Source organism: Podarcis vaucheri (assembly GCF_965113315.1).
Source record: "Podarcis vaucheri genome assembly, chromosome: 17".
NCBI lineage: Eukaryota > Metazoa > Chordata > Lepidosauria > Squamata > Lacertidae > Podarcis > Podarcis vaucheri.
In genome coordinates this window covers 27,809,770-27,824,276 of record NC_138755.1, presented here as the reverse complement: position 1 = coordinate 27,824,276, position 14,507 = coordinate 27,809,770, and the positions used below count along the sequence as shown (strand labels likewise).

The 14,507-nt window shown below is 44.9% G+C and overlaps 1 protein-coding gene across 4 annotated transcripts in view; it reads left to right on the top strand.

The window, feature by feature from the left end:
• Positions 1–1,192: 1,192 nt before the first annotated feature.
• Positions 1,193–14,507, top strand: part of PALM2AKAP2 (PALM2 and AKAP2 fusion) — a 224,259-nt gene continuing 210,944 nt past the window's right edge. The window contains exon 1 of one of the 4 annotated variants that reach the window (XM_082204585.1): positions 1,193–1,622. In XM_082204585.1, coding sequence (XP_082060711.1) covers positions 1,578–1,622 — 45 coding nt within the window. In that variant the 5' untranslated portion in view covers positions 1,193–1,577. The remainder of the gene's footprint in view (positions 1,623–14,507) is intronic. The other 3 variants (XM_082204582.1, XM_082204584.1, XM_082204586.1) reach the window with 3 other exon arrangements.

Here is a 14,507-nt window from a genome sequence, read left to right as displayed (position 1 = left end):
ATGTTGTGAACCTCCCTGTGATCTTCGGGTGAAGGGCATTAAGATAATAATAATAATAATAATAATAATAATAATAATAATAAAGAATCAAGCTGTGGATGTCAGTTGACAGAGGAGAAAAAATCCACCCTGTTGCCCAACAGTTCCCATTCATTTCAATAGGGCTTGCACCATCGCTGCTAGATTGTGCCCTAAATCAAACTATGCATACTCCAGCATTTTTCCCCATATTACATATTGCAAATTTTGAATAAACCAAGAGTGAATTATAACTGGCCTCAGTCCCTTAGGACAGAGCAGCAAGAAAGAATAATTTCTCTTAAATAAACCACACATTATATGGAGTGCCGTGATCCACCCCCCCCCCCAGTGTGTTTTCCTTTTCAACCCAAAATAGCCTGGGCCAAGTTGTGTCTAAGTGGCTGGGCAGCAGGAGGTTGTTTAACCCTTTCCCCTCTGATCGTTTTTCAACCCAAAGTTGCTCTCCCCAAGCTGATTTTTAAAAAGCACACAAAAAAAACCTGTAGCAGGAAAGAGATGAGTCCCCCATATTTCTCCCTGGCTCCCCAGGTCAGGGGAAAACATCAGCAAGTGGAGAGAGCAATTTTGAGATGGGAAGAGGGGTGGGGACAGGAGGAGAAGGGGTTAAGCTGCCCAGATATATAGTCTACTGCAGGCTGTTTCGGCTTAAAAAATGAACAGAGGAAAGAATCACAGAACTCCACTTAAGCGTCAGTATATAGCAAGCAGCAGACTGGGCATCCCTGCCTTTCTTTTCTCTTCCTTTCCAAATTCGCCCATATTGTAACAGTTTAGAGAGATTCCAAATGGCTCGATAGCTGTTGAGTGGCAGAATGCCACATTCTACTATTATTATTATTATTATTATTATTATTATTATTATTATAACTCCACCTTTCCCTCCACCTCCTCCCTGAATCTCCCTTGCAAAGCTGTGCTGTGTGCTGTAGCTGGGCTGGCTTCCTCCCTCTCTCTCTCTCTCTCTCTCTCTCTCTCTCTCTCTCTCTCTCCCCCCTCCCTTGCCGTTTCATGCAGGTTCTGATTACTATGTACGCTGCTGATGTCAAGCCTCCTTGGGTTGACCCAGCACTCCAGAGGAGGAGCGAAGGCGCTGCGAAACGGCAAGGGCTCCCCCCCCATCCCAGACACCAACAAAAAAATTACAGCCATGCGAGCCATCCCCTTGGACTCAGCTGCTTTCAGAGCACATACATACATACTTGTGTGACAGCAACAGTGCATAGAAGCAGCAGCGACAGCAGCAATGAAATGCAGTTAGCAGCAGCCCTACAGCTGGGAGGCAAGAGGCAGGCAGGCACCAGCCTGGTCCCCGTGGTTGGAATTATCTTCCCCTGAGCCTGTCTGCAGTGTCTCTCCAGCTGTGCCTGCTTTTTTAAAATTATTATTACCGTTGCTATCACGGCTAGGATCCTGCTCGGCGTTTATTTCCAAATACTCTTGTGGCTTAACTCGGGCGTGCGACTCCCTGGGTGACTGCAGTGTCTTCTCCCCTCCTCCTCCCTCTCTCCTCTTCTGCTGCATCCTTCTCTCCCAGGATGGCGGAGGCTGAATTGCACAGGGAAAGGCTACAAGCTATTGCAGTAAGTCTGCTTCATTTTCCTTGGCTCTTTTGTCTGTGGGAAAGAGAGAGAGAGAGATTGTGTGATGAGAGAGCAGAAGAAGAAGATTCCAGCACATGCATCGGACGCAAATGGCAAGCTTTAGATATGCAGTGAAGTTGTGCTGAGTTCATCTTTCTTTCATTTGTTTACTCCATTGCTTTGTAGCAAACAGATGCCTTGACTTGTAGAGCATGATAGATCGGGTTCTGATGGATTTGTACTTCCCAGACACCGGCTTTCTTATCATGTATCACGGCATGCTTGAAACACCCGTGGAAGAGCAGAGAAAAAGCAGGAGGGAGAAATACTATTCACTTCCAGCACAAAAATATCAGTGCACTGTGGAAATGGTTGGCAGATGGCTTGGAATCGGAACAGTGGTCACTCAGGGGGGACTGGCTTATTTTATGTTCAAGACAGGTGCAGGGCGTTGTTGTTTTTTCTGGATCAAAGCCTGCAGCGCTTTGGCTCAAACAAAAACTGTACCACTGCTGTAGTTGTGGTCATAATTTTTCAGCAAAGTCAAATATAAATCGTATTAATGGTCAGTTTTCAGTGCAACCATAGGCACGCCTCCCCAGAAGTAAGCCCCACTGAGTTCAGCTCCCTAGTGAGCATGTGTAGGATTGCAGACTAAATAGCTGATCTTCTTGACTGTGAATTGTAACCTCATCTGTTCAGCTTAATAGTTTTCATCAGATGCGTTAGGTCAAGTCAAGACATGCGCTTACGGGAGTTCCGAGGGTTTGTTGCTTTTCGGTAGCAAAGACGCCTTTCACAACAGTCCTCACAACCACTTTTCAACATCCCGAAGGTCCCATAAGTGGGAACCCGACATGCCCACATGAGCTGTAAATGCTCCAGCACATGTAAAGGTTCTGGATAGCACATGTCCAGCACATGTCACCACAATATGGTGTGAACCAGGAAGTGATGGGTCACAATCTTAACATGTATTGGAACATTCCCAGGTCCATTTCCCATGATTAAAAAACAATTCTCATAGAAAATGCAGCCTTGTATATCTTCACCACAAAAGCACCACTACGTGACTCACTTTTCATTCAGCCTCAAGTGCAAGTTTCTTCACTGACGTTAATGTGAATGGCCCTGTTTGTTTTCTACAAGCGATCATCTCTTGGGGAGGGGAAGAGTAATCAAAGGCAGAGAGTTTGGGCTCCCCTCTTCATTAAGGACCACAGTCCCTTTTTATGTGCCCCAAGAAACATCAGGCAAGAGCGGCGAAGGTCACTGAAAGGAGAGGTGAGCCCACAGTGTGGTGAAATAGCCCCTGAAAGCATTGTTTTCTGCTTAGGCATTTAAAGTCTAAGTTGCACTGCATCACAGTGATTCCGATCTCTTTCTGCAGAATCCCAGAGAGTGAAATTAATAATCTGACTCTCAGTACAGTATTTTGAAACTGGACTGGCATTTTCATTTATTTTTTAAAATTGTCTTTGTCTTAAAATTATTCCTAGGGGGAAACTTTAACTTGAATCAAAATGATTGCAATACTCCCAGAGAGCCACACTGTTGTGCTTTCTGCTCATCGGCTATCCCTTCCTGACCTTGTCCTTGAGGTAGCCCATCAGCTTCATCCAACTAACAGTAGGGAGGCTTTCCTCTGCACTTTGTGGAGCTGATATGCTAAATGGAGCAAAGCTACAGGCTCAGAAGGGCTTGGCTCTGTACATGCAGACGTCTGTGTGTCTCAGGTCTGAAGTGAGAAGGCAGAAAATGACTCAGGCCCCTTGATTTTCAGGAACTCTGCCAGAGTGTTGCCAATGATCAACAGATGTTGTGTTTTACTTAGAGCTGCCCCCAGATGGATTCTATATTTCCTTTGTAGGCATAGGAATGGCTTCTGCTCTCGTTACTCTGAGAAGCTGTTTTTCTTAGGTCAGTTAATCCACTAATGCATGCCTTTTAAATTTAAAAAACTGCAGGTCTACTATGCATTAAATCCTTTGAAATTCTTCCCGGAAAACATCAAAAAGGTTCCACTGGTTGGGGAACAACAACAAAAAAATGTCTGGTGATTTAAAGTGTTTAATATTTTAGCTTGTAAGAAGTAGGCAAGTGTGTGTGCTTTTTCCTTCTAAAACTCGACGCCAAGTCTCCAAGCCTTATGCATAGGGAACTCACTGTGCTTTGAATTAACTTGTTCAATGTACTTTAATAAGGCATTAACAGGCTGGTCTTAAGGTTTGCTGTGAACAGATAAGCAAAGACCGAGGGCTCCTCCAGACAATCTGTTTATTGAGCGTTCATCCTGATTTGCTTGTGCAAAGCTTATGCTTAGAGTCTATCTGGTCTTTATTGTGCATTTGTTCTGATTTGTTTGTACAACGAGCATTCGTACATTTCCTTGCAAGGTGTTTACACATCTTCCTGCTAATCATTAATTCATTCCACCCTTTTGAGTGCATTTCCCCATTGCCCTTAACATCAAAAACAGTGCTCCGTTTTAAAAATTCATTTGATTTGCTAGAGCGGCAGAGCACTGTAGTCCATTTGATTGCGCAAACCCAAATTTCTCAGTACACATTTGAATCCCTCCCACAAAATACTGATAGGCTGGAGATGCCTCAGATGTCACAAGACAGAACACTACTGGTTGGTGGTGGTTGTGGGTGGTTATTAGTGGGAATCAGTAGATGGGAAGCCGTCCTTTTGACTCTCCCTCCCCCCCCCCGGCACAATTCAAATCACGTTGCTCACGCTGAACTTATCTTGAAATGAATGGGATCTGAGGCCAAGTTCTGCCTGTAGTCCAGTTCAAATAGCTGTGAGCAGTGTCTTCTTAGAGAGGTGGGTAAGCAGTCATGTGACTGCCTCTTCTCTCATACACATAATATGGTCCTTTCCCCATTCACAAATTGGTGGGTGCTAAAGTTCAAGGGAAGGATCAACCATTCATGTATGTCACTTTTCCATAAGACAGTATCCAAGACAGGGCACATCAAGGGAACTGCATTAAGCATTCAAAATCATGGTACGAACAATTACACATAAATATGATATCAGTAAGGAAATACAAGTATATCAGCCACCCAACCAAACAATCCATTCAACTAGGTATTAAACCTTACAAATAAACTAACTTATTCCAAGCTTAAAGCATACAGGGCAGAGCATAAAACCAGATATGAAAATGCCCTAGACAGAAGGCCAAGTAGCTCCACAAAAGCAGCATAAAACCATCCACAGTTAACCTACAAGTATTTTTGGGGAATCACCTCTCTCACTTGCTGCATCCTTCCCTGCAGTTCTCACCTGGGTCTGCTCTCTCAGTACCTTCCTCATTTCTCACCTACGGAGATACTGTTCCTCTTCCATGCCCCATATTCATTCACATTTTCAATGTCTGACTTTCAATGTCTCCCATGCACCCTTTCCAAAACTGTCTTCCAGGCAACAGGCTTCATGAAGCTTCAGGGCAGTGGGGAAAGGCAAGGCAGGGGCATAAGATCCTGCAGAAGGTGGAGCTGTCCCTCATAGCCTCAAATCATCCAAGGCCTGATTGGTTGGTGTTTTTTGACAAAGGCCATTGATGATCCATATTGAATTTATCTACTCTTCATTTCTATGCCTATTTATGCTGGCCCACAGTATGCAATTCGATTCTAATACAGTACAGTATCTATGCACTTTCTTTCTAGCTTCCCCAGAAGCTCAGTACTAGAGGATCTTGCCCAGGGTCAATTCTTAGTGTCTCCAGGTAGAGCTGGAAAAATCTCCAGCCTGAAACCCTAGAGCAGCCTTTCTCAACCTGTGGGTCCCAGATGTTGTTGAACTACAACTCCCATCACCCCCAGCTAGCAAGGCCAGAGCTCAGGGATGATGGGAGTTGTAGTTCAACAACATCTGGGGACCCAAAGGTTGAGAATCGCTGCCCTAGAGAGTCAGTGTGGACAATACTGAGTTAGTGGGACCAGTGGCCTGACACAATATGAGGCAATTTCTGAAGTTCCTAACAAGAATAGGAAAACCTCTATGGATTTTCCTGATGCCTTGTCAGTTCAATCACTGTGCATACTGGTGCATATAATGTCCTTTCAAAGCAAGGGGGGCAAAACAAGGGGGGGGGTTAGCCTGAACTCACCGGAATGCAGTTCCGGCACCTCCCAGGTAGGATCCAGCACTTCTCAGGTGGGCACCATTGTCATTCTAAGAGAATGAGGGAGGCATTCATGGTGACTTCCGGCAGCTCTTTGTCCTGGACCTCACTGTCTGGGCTGAACAATGGAGGTGGAGACACTCCAGTATACCTGAAGGAGCATCTCCACACTGAGGTCCAGCTCCAAGGGCCTTCTGGCAGTTCCCTCACTGTGAGAAGTGAGGTTACAGGGAACCAGCAGAAGACCTTCTCGGTAGTGGTACCCGCCCTGTGGAACGCCCTCCTATCAGATGTCAAGGAAATAAACAACTACCTGACTTTTAGAAGACATCTGAAGGCAGCCCTGTTTAGGGACGTTTTTAATGTTTGGTGCTTTATCGTGTTTTTAATATTCTGTTGGGAGCCACCCAGAGTAGCTGGGACAACCCAGCCAGATGGGCGGGGTTTAAAATATTATTATTATTATTATTATTATTATTATTATTATTATTATTGAAAAATAAGGTAAAACAAAAACACAACCATGAATGATTCAGTCTTATAGCCACTTATCTGGGTGTTAGCCCCATGAACCACATTTCCTAGTCTACTCAAAAACTTATATAGGCTTGTACTGAAAACTTTACTGCCATGTTTGAAGCAGTAACTGCAATGGGTGGCGGGGATGGTGACATTCCCCTAGTTTTCAGGACACTGACAATGTATTCTCCAAATCTATTTCATCAAAACTTAGGAAAGGGGGAAGGGAATTGCCCTGTAAATCCACTGAACATCTATATGCCCTTGGCCATTGCTTCTTGTGAGCAATGGGCATGGGCATTGTTTGGTCATTTCTCTTGTAGGGACCAAACTATATTTTGTGGTTGCCTGAGTGAAAGGAAGAATAATTCCTATGGCCTTTTAAACCCAAAGCAATATGGCTTCAGTCTGCTCAGAGGTTTGGAATGTTAGAAATCATCCCCCCAGGAGGTGGATTTCATGTGCAGATGGCAACTGATGGCAGGGTGGACAGGTTCAGCCCCATGGCTTTGCAATTTATGGATGGCTTGGTGACCCCGTGAGTAATGTGTATCAGCAGTCATATAAGGATATTCTGCACTGGGTCACTTTTTGAAGGATTCTCACAGGAATCGGGGTAAGAAGCTGCTGCAGCTAATCCTCTGATCTTTTCCTAGTTTGTGTTCCACTTCCTTGGGTCTCCACAAACACCCACCCACACCCCTGAAAGTATTATAGAGGTATAAAGTAAAGGTAAAGGGACTCCTGACCGTTAGGTCCAGTCGTGACCGACTCTGGGGTTGCGGCACTCATCTCGCTTTATTGGCCGAGGAAGCCGGCATTTGTCCGCAGACATGTGGCCAGCATGGCTAAGCCGCTTCTGGCAAACCACAGCAGCACACGGAAATGCTGTTTACCTTCCCACCGGAGCGGTACCTATTTATCTACTTGCACTTTGATGTGCTTTTGAACTGCTAGGTTGGAAGGAGCAGGGACCGAGCAACGGGAGCTCACCCCGTCGTGAGGATTCGAACTGCCAACCTTCTGATCGGCATGCACACATGACGTCAGCACACCCTGCAGCATGTGTGCATGGTGTAAGCATGCCCCACAATGTGCTCACAGCATTTGCACATGCCCCGTGACGTGCTGACATCACTCGCACACACTTTGGGGCATGCTGACATGTCATGTGGATTCCCCATGGCTTGTGCACATGATGCGAGCATGCCCCACGGCATGCGCACATGGCTGCTGTGGAACTTTGGGTGGGGGGCACAGCCCAGTCATCAGTAGTTGGGAGCTCTGCCACTCAGCTCTCTTGAAGTGGCAATGGTCCCGCCTGAGAGGACCAGCTGGGGGGGGGAGCCCTAAGTATGCATTTACTGCAATGAGACTGGACAAACTTTTATTTTTCTACACTTGTGCCCAACTCTTTTTGCAGAGCTTGCCTATTGTTCTCAGGTAGACCCCAGGTGATGCTCAAAACCAGACCCACTTAGCTTCAGAAGTAGAACTCTTGTTGCATGCCTTCAGAGCCTAGGACTTGCTGATCAGAAGGTCAGCGGTTCTAATCCCCGCAACGGGGTGAGCTCCCGTTGCTCAGTCCCTGCTCCTGCCAACCTAGCAGTTCAAAAGCACGTCAAAGTGCAAGTAGATAAATAGGTACCGCTCTGGCGGGAAGGTAAACGGCATTTCCGTGCGGTGCTCTGGTTCGCCAGAAGCGGCTTCGTCATGCTGGCCACATGACCTGGAAGCTGTCTGCGGACAAACACCGGCTCCCTCGGCCTATAGAGCGAGATGAGCGCGCAACCCCAGTCGGTCACGACTGGACCTAATGGTCAGGGGTCCCCTTTACCTTTATTATGGTATTATGAATTAAATCATTATAACAAAAGGGGGGGAACACTTTGTAAAATTGCATAGAAAAGTTTTGTGCTCTACAGCGCCATTAGGTGTTGCATGTTTATAACACATTCACAATGCTGTTTTTTGACTAATGTAGCTGAGTCCCCAGAATGCTACCTTACCCGGCATACCTGCAAACCAAGGAATTATAAAGAGAGAGTAAGTACCAAGGAGTTTTGGAGAACATATTTCTTATAAGCAGTAGAACTCCATCACCTAATGGCTTTTATTCTGTCTCTCAGTAGCCCCCATTGCACTGTGCTTGTAGTTGCTCCTATTCTATGTGTGCTGCAAACTCAGTTGCCTATAAGCTGCATACCTCAATTGCACAACACCTGAGTGAATTGATGCCTGGTGAGGTGAGAGCGATCTTTGTGAATGAAAAGAGGGCCTGGCCCCGTGGGCCTCAAATCCAGATACCTCTTGGTATCCTTTACCAGGGTGGAGCCTTTCTGATGTGAAGCCGCCAGTCTGACTATGGTGCCTTTACCCAATTGATCAGTTTTGGAGGAGCGAATAACTACTTCAGAGGTTGTTGTTGTTGTTCTTTAGTCATTTAGTGGTGACTGACTCTTCGTGACCCCATGGACCAGAGCACGCCAGGCACTCCTGTCTTCCACTGCCTCCCGCAGTTTGGTCAAACCCATGCTGGTAGCTTCAAGAACACTCTCCAACCATCTCGTCCTCTGTCGTCCCCTTCTCCTTGTGCCCTCCATCTTTCCCAACATCAGGGTCTTTTCCAGGGAGTCTTCTCTTCTCATGAGGTGGCCAAAGTATTGGAGCCTCACCTTCAGGATCTGTCCTTCCAGTGAGCACTCAGGGCTGATTTCCTTCAGAATGGATAGGTTTAATCTTCTTGCAGTCCATGGGGCTCTCAAGAGTCTCCTCCAGCACCATAATTCAAAAGCATCAATTCTTCGGCAATCAGCCTTCTTTATGGTCCAGCTCTCACTTCCATACATCACTACTGGTTCAGAGGTACTCAGGGTTATATCTCGCAGCAAGATGCCTATATAATTAAGATCTTGGAGCGGAGAGCAAAAGCAAGATGTCCATATAATTTACAGCTGAAATCAGCATTTTTGCAGCATTACTGCCACACACCCCTTTTTTAAAAAAAGGACATTTAGATGGTATAAACAAGAATGATTTCTGAACAGAAATAAGCCTGGACATGGGCAGAACATGGACTCCCAATACTGAAATCGCACTAACAGATTGATCATTAGAGGCTGTAGGTCAAAGGATGAGCTGCCTTGATTAAATCATCTGTCATGTTGCCGCGGTCAACAGAGACAGATGTTTAATATATGCAAGAGGTACCTTGCAAGACTGCCGTTAATGTTTCAGCAGTAGTAGAGAGCATGCTCAGGATCAAGAGCTGTTAACTTATGTAGATTTATAGCCAGCCTCGCCACCGAAGGCTTGGCAGAGGTAACAACAGATTAAAGATCTGTATAACATAAACTGGGCTTAAATTATTTAACAGACAAAGCACCACAATCCCCAACCCTCTGCTATCTCAGGGTCACATCATACGTCAGCCTTTTTTGATCAAGTTATTCTTAAAACATCTCCCTGAAAATGTAATGGGAATGAGACAAACACTGGAAGAAACTAACTTACAGGGACACTCAATGCTACAGGTCAGGCATCAGATGACACATACAAAGACCATAGAAACCTAGAATTGTTGAGTTGGAAAGGACCCCAAGCGTTATCTAATCCAACCCCCTGCAATGCAGGAATCTCAGCTAAAGCATCCAGGACAGATGGCCATCCAACCTCTGGTTGAAAACCGCCAATCAGGAGAGTCCACCACCTCTTGTGTGAGTCTGTTTCACAGTTGAACAGCAATTACTGACAAAAAGGTCTTCCTGATGTTGAGTTGGAATCTCCTTTCTTGTAAGTTGAAGCCATTACAGTGGTACCTCGGGTTAAGAACTTAATTCGTTCTGGAGTTCCGTTTTTAACCTGAAACTGTTCTTAACCTGAAGCACCACTTTAGCTAATGAGGCCTCCCACTGCCACAGAGCCGCTGCTGCACGATTTCTGTTCTCATCCTGAAGCAAAGTTCATAACCCGAGGTACTATTTCTGGGTTAGTGGAGTCTGTAACCTGAAGCGCCTGTAACCGGAAGCGTCTGCAACCCAAGGTACCAGTGTAGTTCAAGTCCTAGCCCAGGCTTCCTCAACCTCGGCCCTCCAGATGTTTTTGGCCTACAACTCCCATGATCCCTAGCTAGCAGAACCAGTGGTCAGGGATGGTGGGAATTGTAGTCGCAAAACATCTGGAGGGCCGAGCTTGAGGAAGCCTAGCCTGGAGACTGGGGAGCATATAACAAAGGTAAACAAACCAATCCTAACATTTCCTTAAAAGTATTTACTGCTGAGACTAGACAATACATTTACCATATGATCATATATCTCTCTCTCTCATATATATATGCTCATTAAATTACAGGAAAGTGCTTTACAAAAATGGGCACACCAGTCAAAACTATGTGCAAAAATGTGTTTATTCTGACATTAAAATTATGACATATTTTGTGAGGATTTTCAAAAATATAGCAAATTGTGCAGAAATGCAATTGAAGATGGGGGGGGGGATAGGAAGCTGGAGCACCAAAACTGAATGGTTTGCCCATCCCTACCTCCAACTATGAATAAATTGAAGCTAGGGTTCTTCTCATCCAGCAAAATCTTCTAGAATGACAAAATAATGTATTAAAGCCTGCCTCTTATTGCAGATCAGCTGCAGATCGCTCACCAGTGTGTTTCCTATCACGAGTGCTTTGTTGCTGGAGTCTTAGCTATGTTTAAATCTATTGCTCTGCATAGTGAATTGCTGGAATACCAGCCTTTCCATTGCCGAGCCAAAAACATTTCAGCAGCTGACAATAAGACTTCCCTTGTCTTCTAGGAAAGGAAAGCAGGATCAATAACTGGTGCACTGTTGCCTTTTGAGGAATCCTGTTCCATGGCAGTGCAGATCTTGTGTGTGACCTTGCGCAATCCACTGAGTTGCTTTGCAGTTTTAAAGTCTTCCTCTGTAAACCTTTGAAAATGAGTTCTTAACATCGCAGGGTAAAATGTCTTTGAGTATGGAAAGATGCTCAAATCTTATAGTAACACGAGCCATTAAGTAGCCGGCTCCTCAGAGTCACAAAGCATCCATTGCTGCAGAACGAATAGCAATGTTTACTCCAGTATTTTCCAAATTCAGTTAAGCTGCCAGAGATTTTAAAAATTCAAAAACCAAATTATTTTAATAGTCATGATTTCAACAGCATTTGTAGGGTGCTCTACTGCCTTTTCAAAGTTCATCATTTCAAAGTAAGTAAGTATAAAGTAACTGTGCTTATCCCATGTCACAATAGAAGGCTGTGGCAAAGCAAAGGTGGCACATGAATTCAAGCCCAACCAAATATTAGCTGGAACTAGGACTATAACTGTACACCTTTAGAATAGTTCTAGAATGCCAGCATAGGCTGGATCTACACACAGGAAAAAAATAAGTCATAAATTAAATTGTTATAACCAAAAGTGGGGAAAACTCTACGTAAAATTGCAAAGACAAAGTTTTATGCTCTATAGCGCCATCTGTGACATGTTTATAATGCAGTTATAATTATATAATGGACTGAGTGTAGCTGAGTCCATCATCTAGATCAGGCATAGGCAAACATGGCCCTCCAGATGTTCTGGGACTACAACTCCCATCATCCCTAGCTAACAGGACCAGTGGTCAGGAATGATAGGAGTTGTAGTCCCAAAACATCTGGAGGGCTGAGTTTGCCTATGTCTTGTTTAGATCCTGTCAGTTCTACCCATGAGGACCACCTGCTTCTGCTGTCCTGGTCTGTTCCTTACCTGCAGGACTTGCACCAGAGATCAGCCAGGTCAGGCACTGGCCAAGGGTCTTGATGGCTCAGAAGGGGCCTCTCACCAGCCTGGCTGAGAAATTCATAGATCCTTGCGCTCTGGCACTGAATTGTGAGTAAATTAAAGTAGCAGTTGGCAGCTGTAGATAAAAAGTGTGTTTGGCTTCCATTCAAAAGCGGTATTGCCACTCACCCAACATAAAAATACAATGGGAGGGCAGTGAGGAGGAAAATTATAGCTGCCAATATGGCAGCAGTAGCAAAAGAAAAAGGAAAGTATAGCCACATTTGTGTGTGTGTGTGTTGTGTGTTGGAGAAATGGAGATGTATTGAAAACACTGTGCCATAGGCCCCCTGAAATTTAGTACCAGCCCATAATATCTGCATCAGGCCTTCTGGGTTTTTCCTAGCCCATTCTAGCTCATCAAACTTGGTCATCCCTTATCTGCCTAATTTTCCTATGACTCTTTCCCTAGACTTTCCATGTTCTGCCTTCGTCCAATCAGATTCTGCTATGACTCTGCTTAATCTTGCTTTGGCCTGTCCTTGTCCAGTGTAGACCAGTGTTTTTTAAAAAAATAGTTAGCCATTCTAGCTAGCTAATGGCCTCTCTTTTCTTGTTGTAAATCTAGAAGTGTGAGATCCATTACTCCGAACAATTTCCTGCTTCTCATGTTTAATTTCTGACCCTATGTCATAGGCGAGTTTATTTTTGCTGTGTGATAATTTAGAATTTCCTTGTCTAAAACAAATAAAGGGCCTTTTGTGTTTGTGCTTTGAAGGAGTAGCTAATGTAATCTGTCAAAGCCTTCCTTTGAGGTCGACTGAGATTGGAACGCTAATATCCTTTCCGTTTTTGGCAAATGCCTTCACATGCTTTTAGATATATTTCTTTTAAATAGCTGATCAGATTGTGCAATGCCACTATGGCCCCAGATACTACAGTTCCATTTGCTGTGTGTGGCTTTTGTTAAGGGTCTGGCATTGATTTCTTCTCTTAGGGTTCCAGAATGTCATAGCAAAATGCACCCCAGTGTTCCGATTTGCAAAAAAGAAAACAAGCACACACACACACACACACACACACACACCCCAAGTCTGATAAAAATTAAGGGCCCCATTATCGCTTTTGTGTATTCATGAAGACCTCACTCCTGTTTCAGGCAGGAAGGTGATACCCCAAACCAATTAAATCCTACCATGCCGGACACTTGGGTGGCGATGGGCAAAAAAGAAGAGAGAAAATGCAACACACAAAAAAGAAAGTCTAAAAGAGGGGACCTACCAGGAATGAGCCACTGCCACAGGCCTGACACTCCGCCAAGTCTATGCCATATGCATATGGCATATACAGTAGTACCTCGGGTGACATATGCTTCAGGTTACATACACTTCAGGTTACAGATTCCACTAACCCAGGAATAGTGCTTCAGGTTAAGAACTTTGCTTCAGGATAAGAACAGAAATCGTGCTCTGGCAGGGCGGCGGCAGCAGGAGGCCCCATTAGCTAAAGTGGTGCTTCAGGTTAAGAACAGTTTCAGGTTAAGAACGGACCTCTGGAACAAATTAAGTACTTAACCCAAGGTACCACTGTAGATTCAAATTTAGAAATAATTGCTGTAATTTAAATAGAAATAGAAGACATCATACTGATAGGGAACAAAAATGCGGCTAGGTGTTCTGTGCTGCCTGCTCGTTTTACTGTCCAGTGCTAACTGTTGACCAAAGCCCCAAGTGTGCCTTTTTATGGGTCTTTGCCTTTAAACAGGACTTGATCAGATAGCCCTTCAAATCGATGACACCTTAAAACAGAGGAATGTCCTCTGACAGCTGCAGAGAAACTTCCTCTGTGAAGTAGGACACATGGTCATCCTACTTGACACTGAGGCAACAATTGTCAGGAGCGAGCTGCCAGTAAAACACATTGTGCAAGTTGGAGTTGACTCTTTTTAGCAAAAACACAATCTGCATAGACTTGGCGGCGCGTCAGGCCTGATGAGCCACAACAGCTCATACCTGGTAGGTATGGATCAGTTATTGAGACTGAAAGTCTCAATAACTTGGGAGGAGGGCAACCAAAATGGTCAAAGGCCTGGAAACGATGCCTTATGAGGAACGGCTAAGGGAGCTGGGCATGTTTAGCCTGGAGAAGAGGAGGTTAAGGGGTGATATGATAGCCATGTTCAAATATATAAAAGGATGTCACATAGAGGAGGGAGAAAGGTTGTTTTCTGCTGCTCCAGAGAAGCGGACACGGAGCAATGGATCCAAACTACAAGAAAGAAGATTCCACCTAAACGTTAGGAAGAACTTCCTGACAGTAAGAGCTGTTCGACAGTGGAATTTGCTGCCAAGGAGTGTGGCGGAGCCTCCTACTTTGGAGGTCTTTAAGCAGAGGCTTGACAACCATATGTCAGGAGTGCTCTGATGGTGTTTCCTGCTTGGCAGGGGGTTG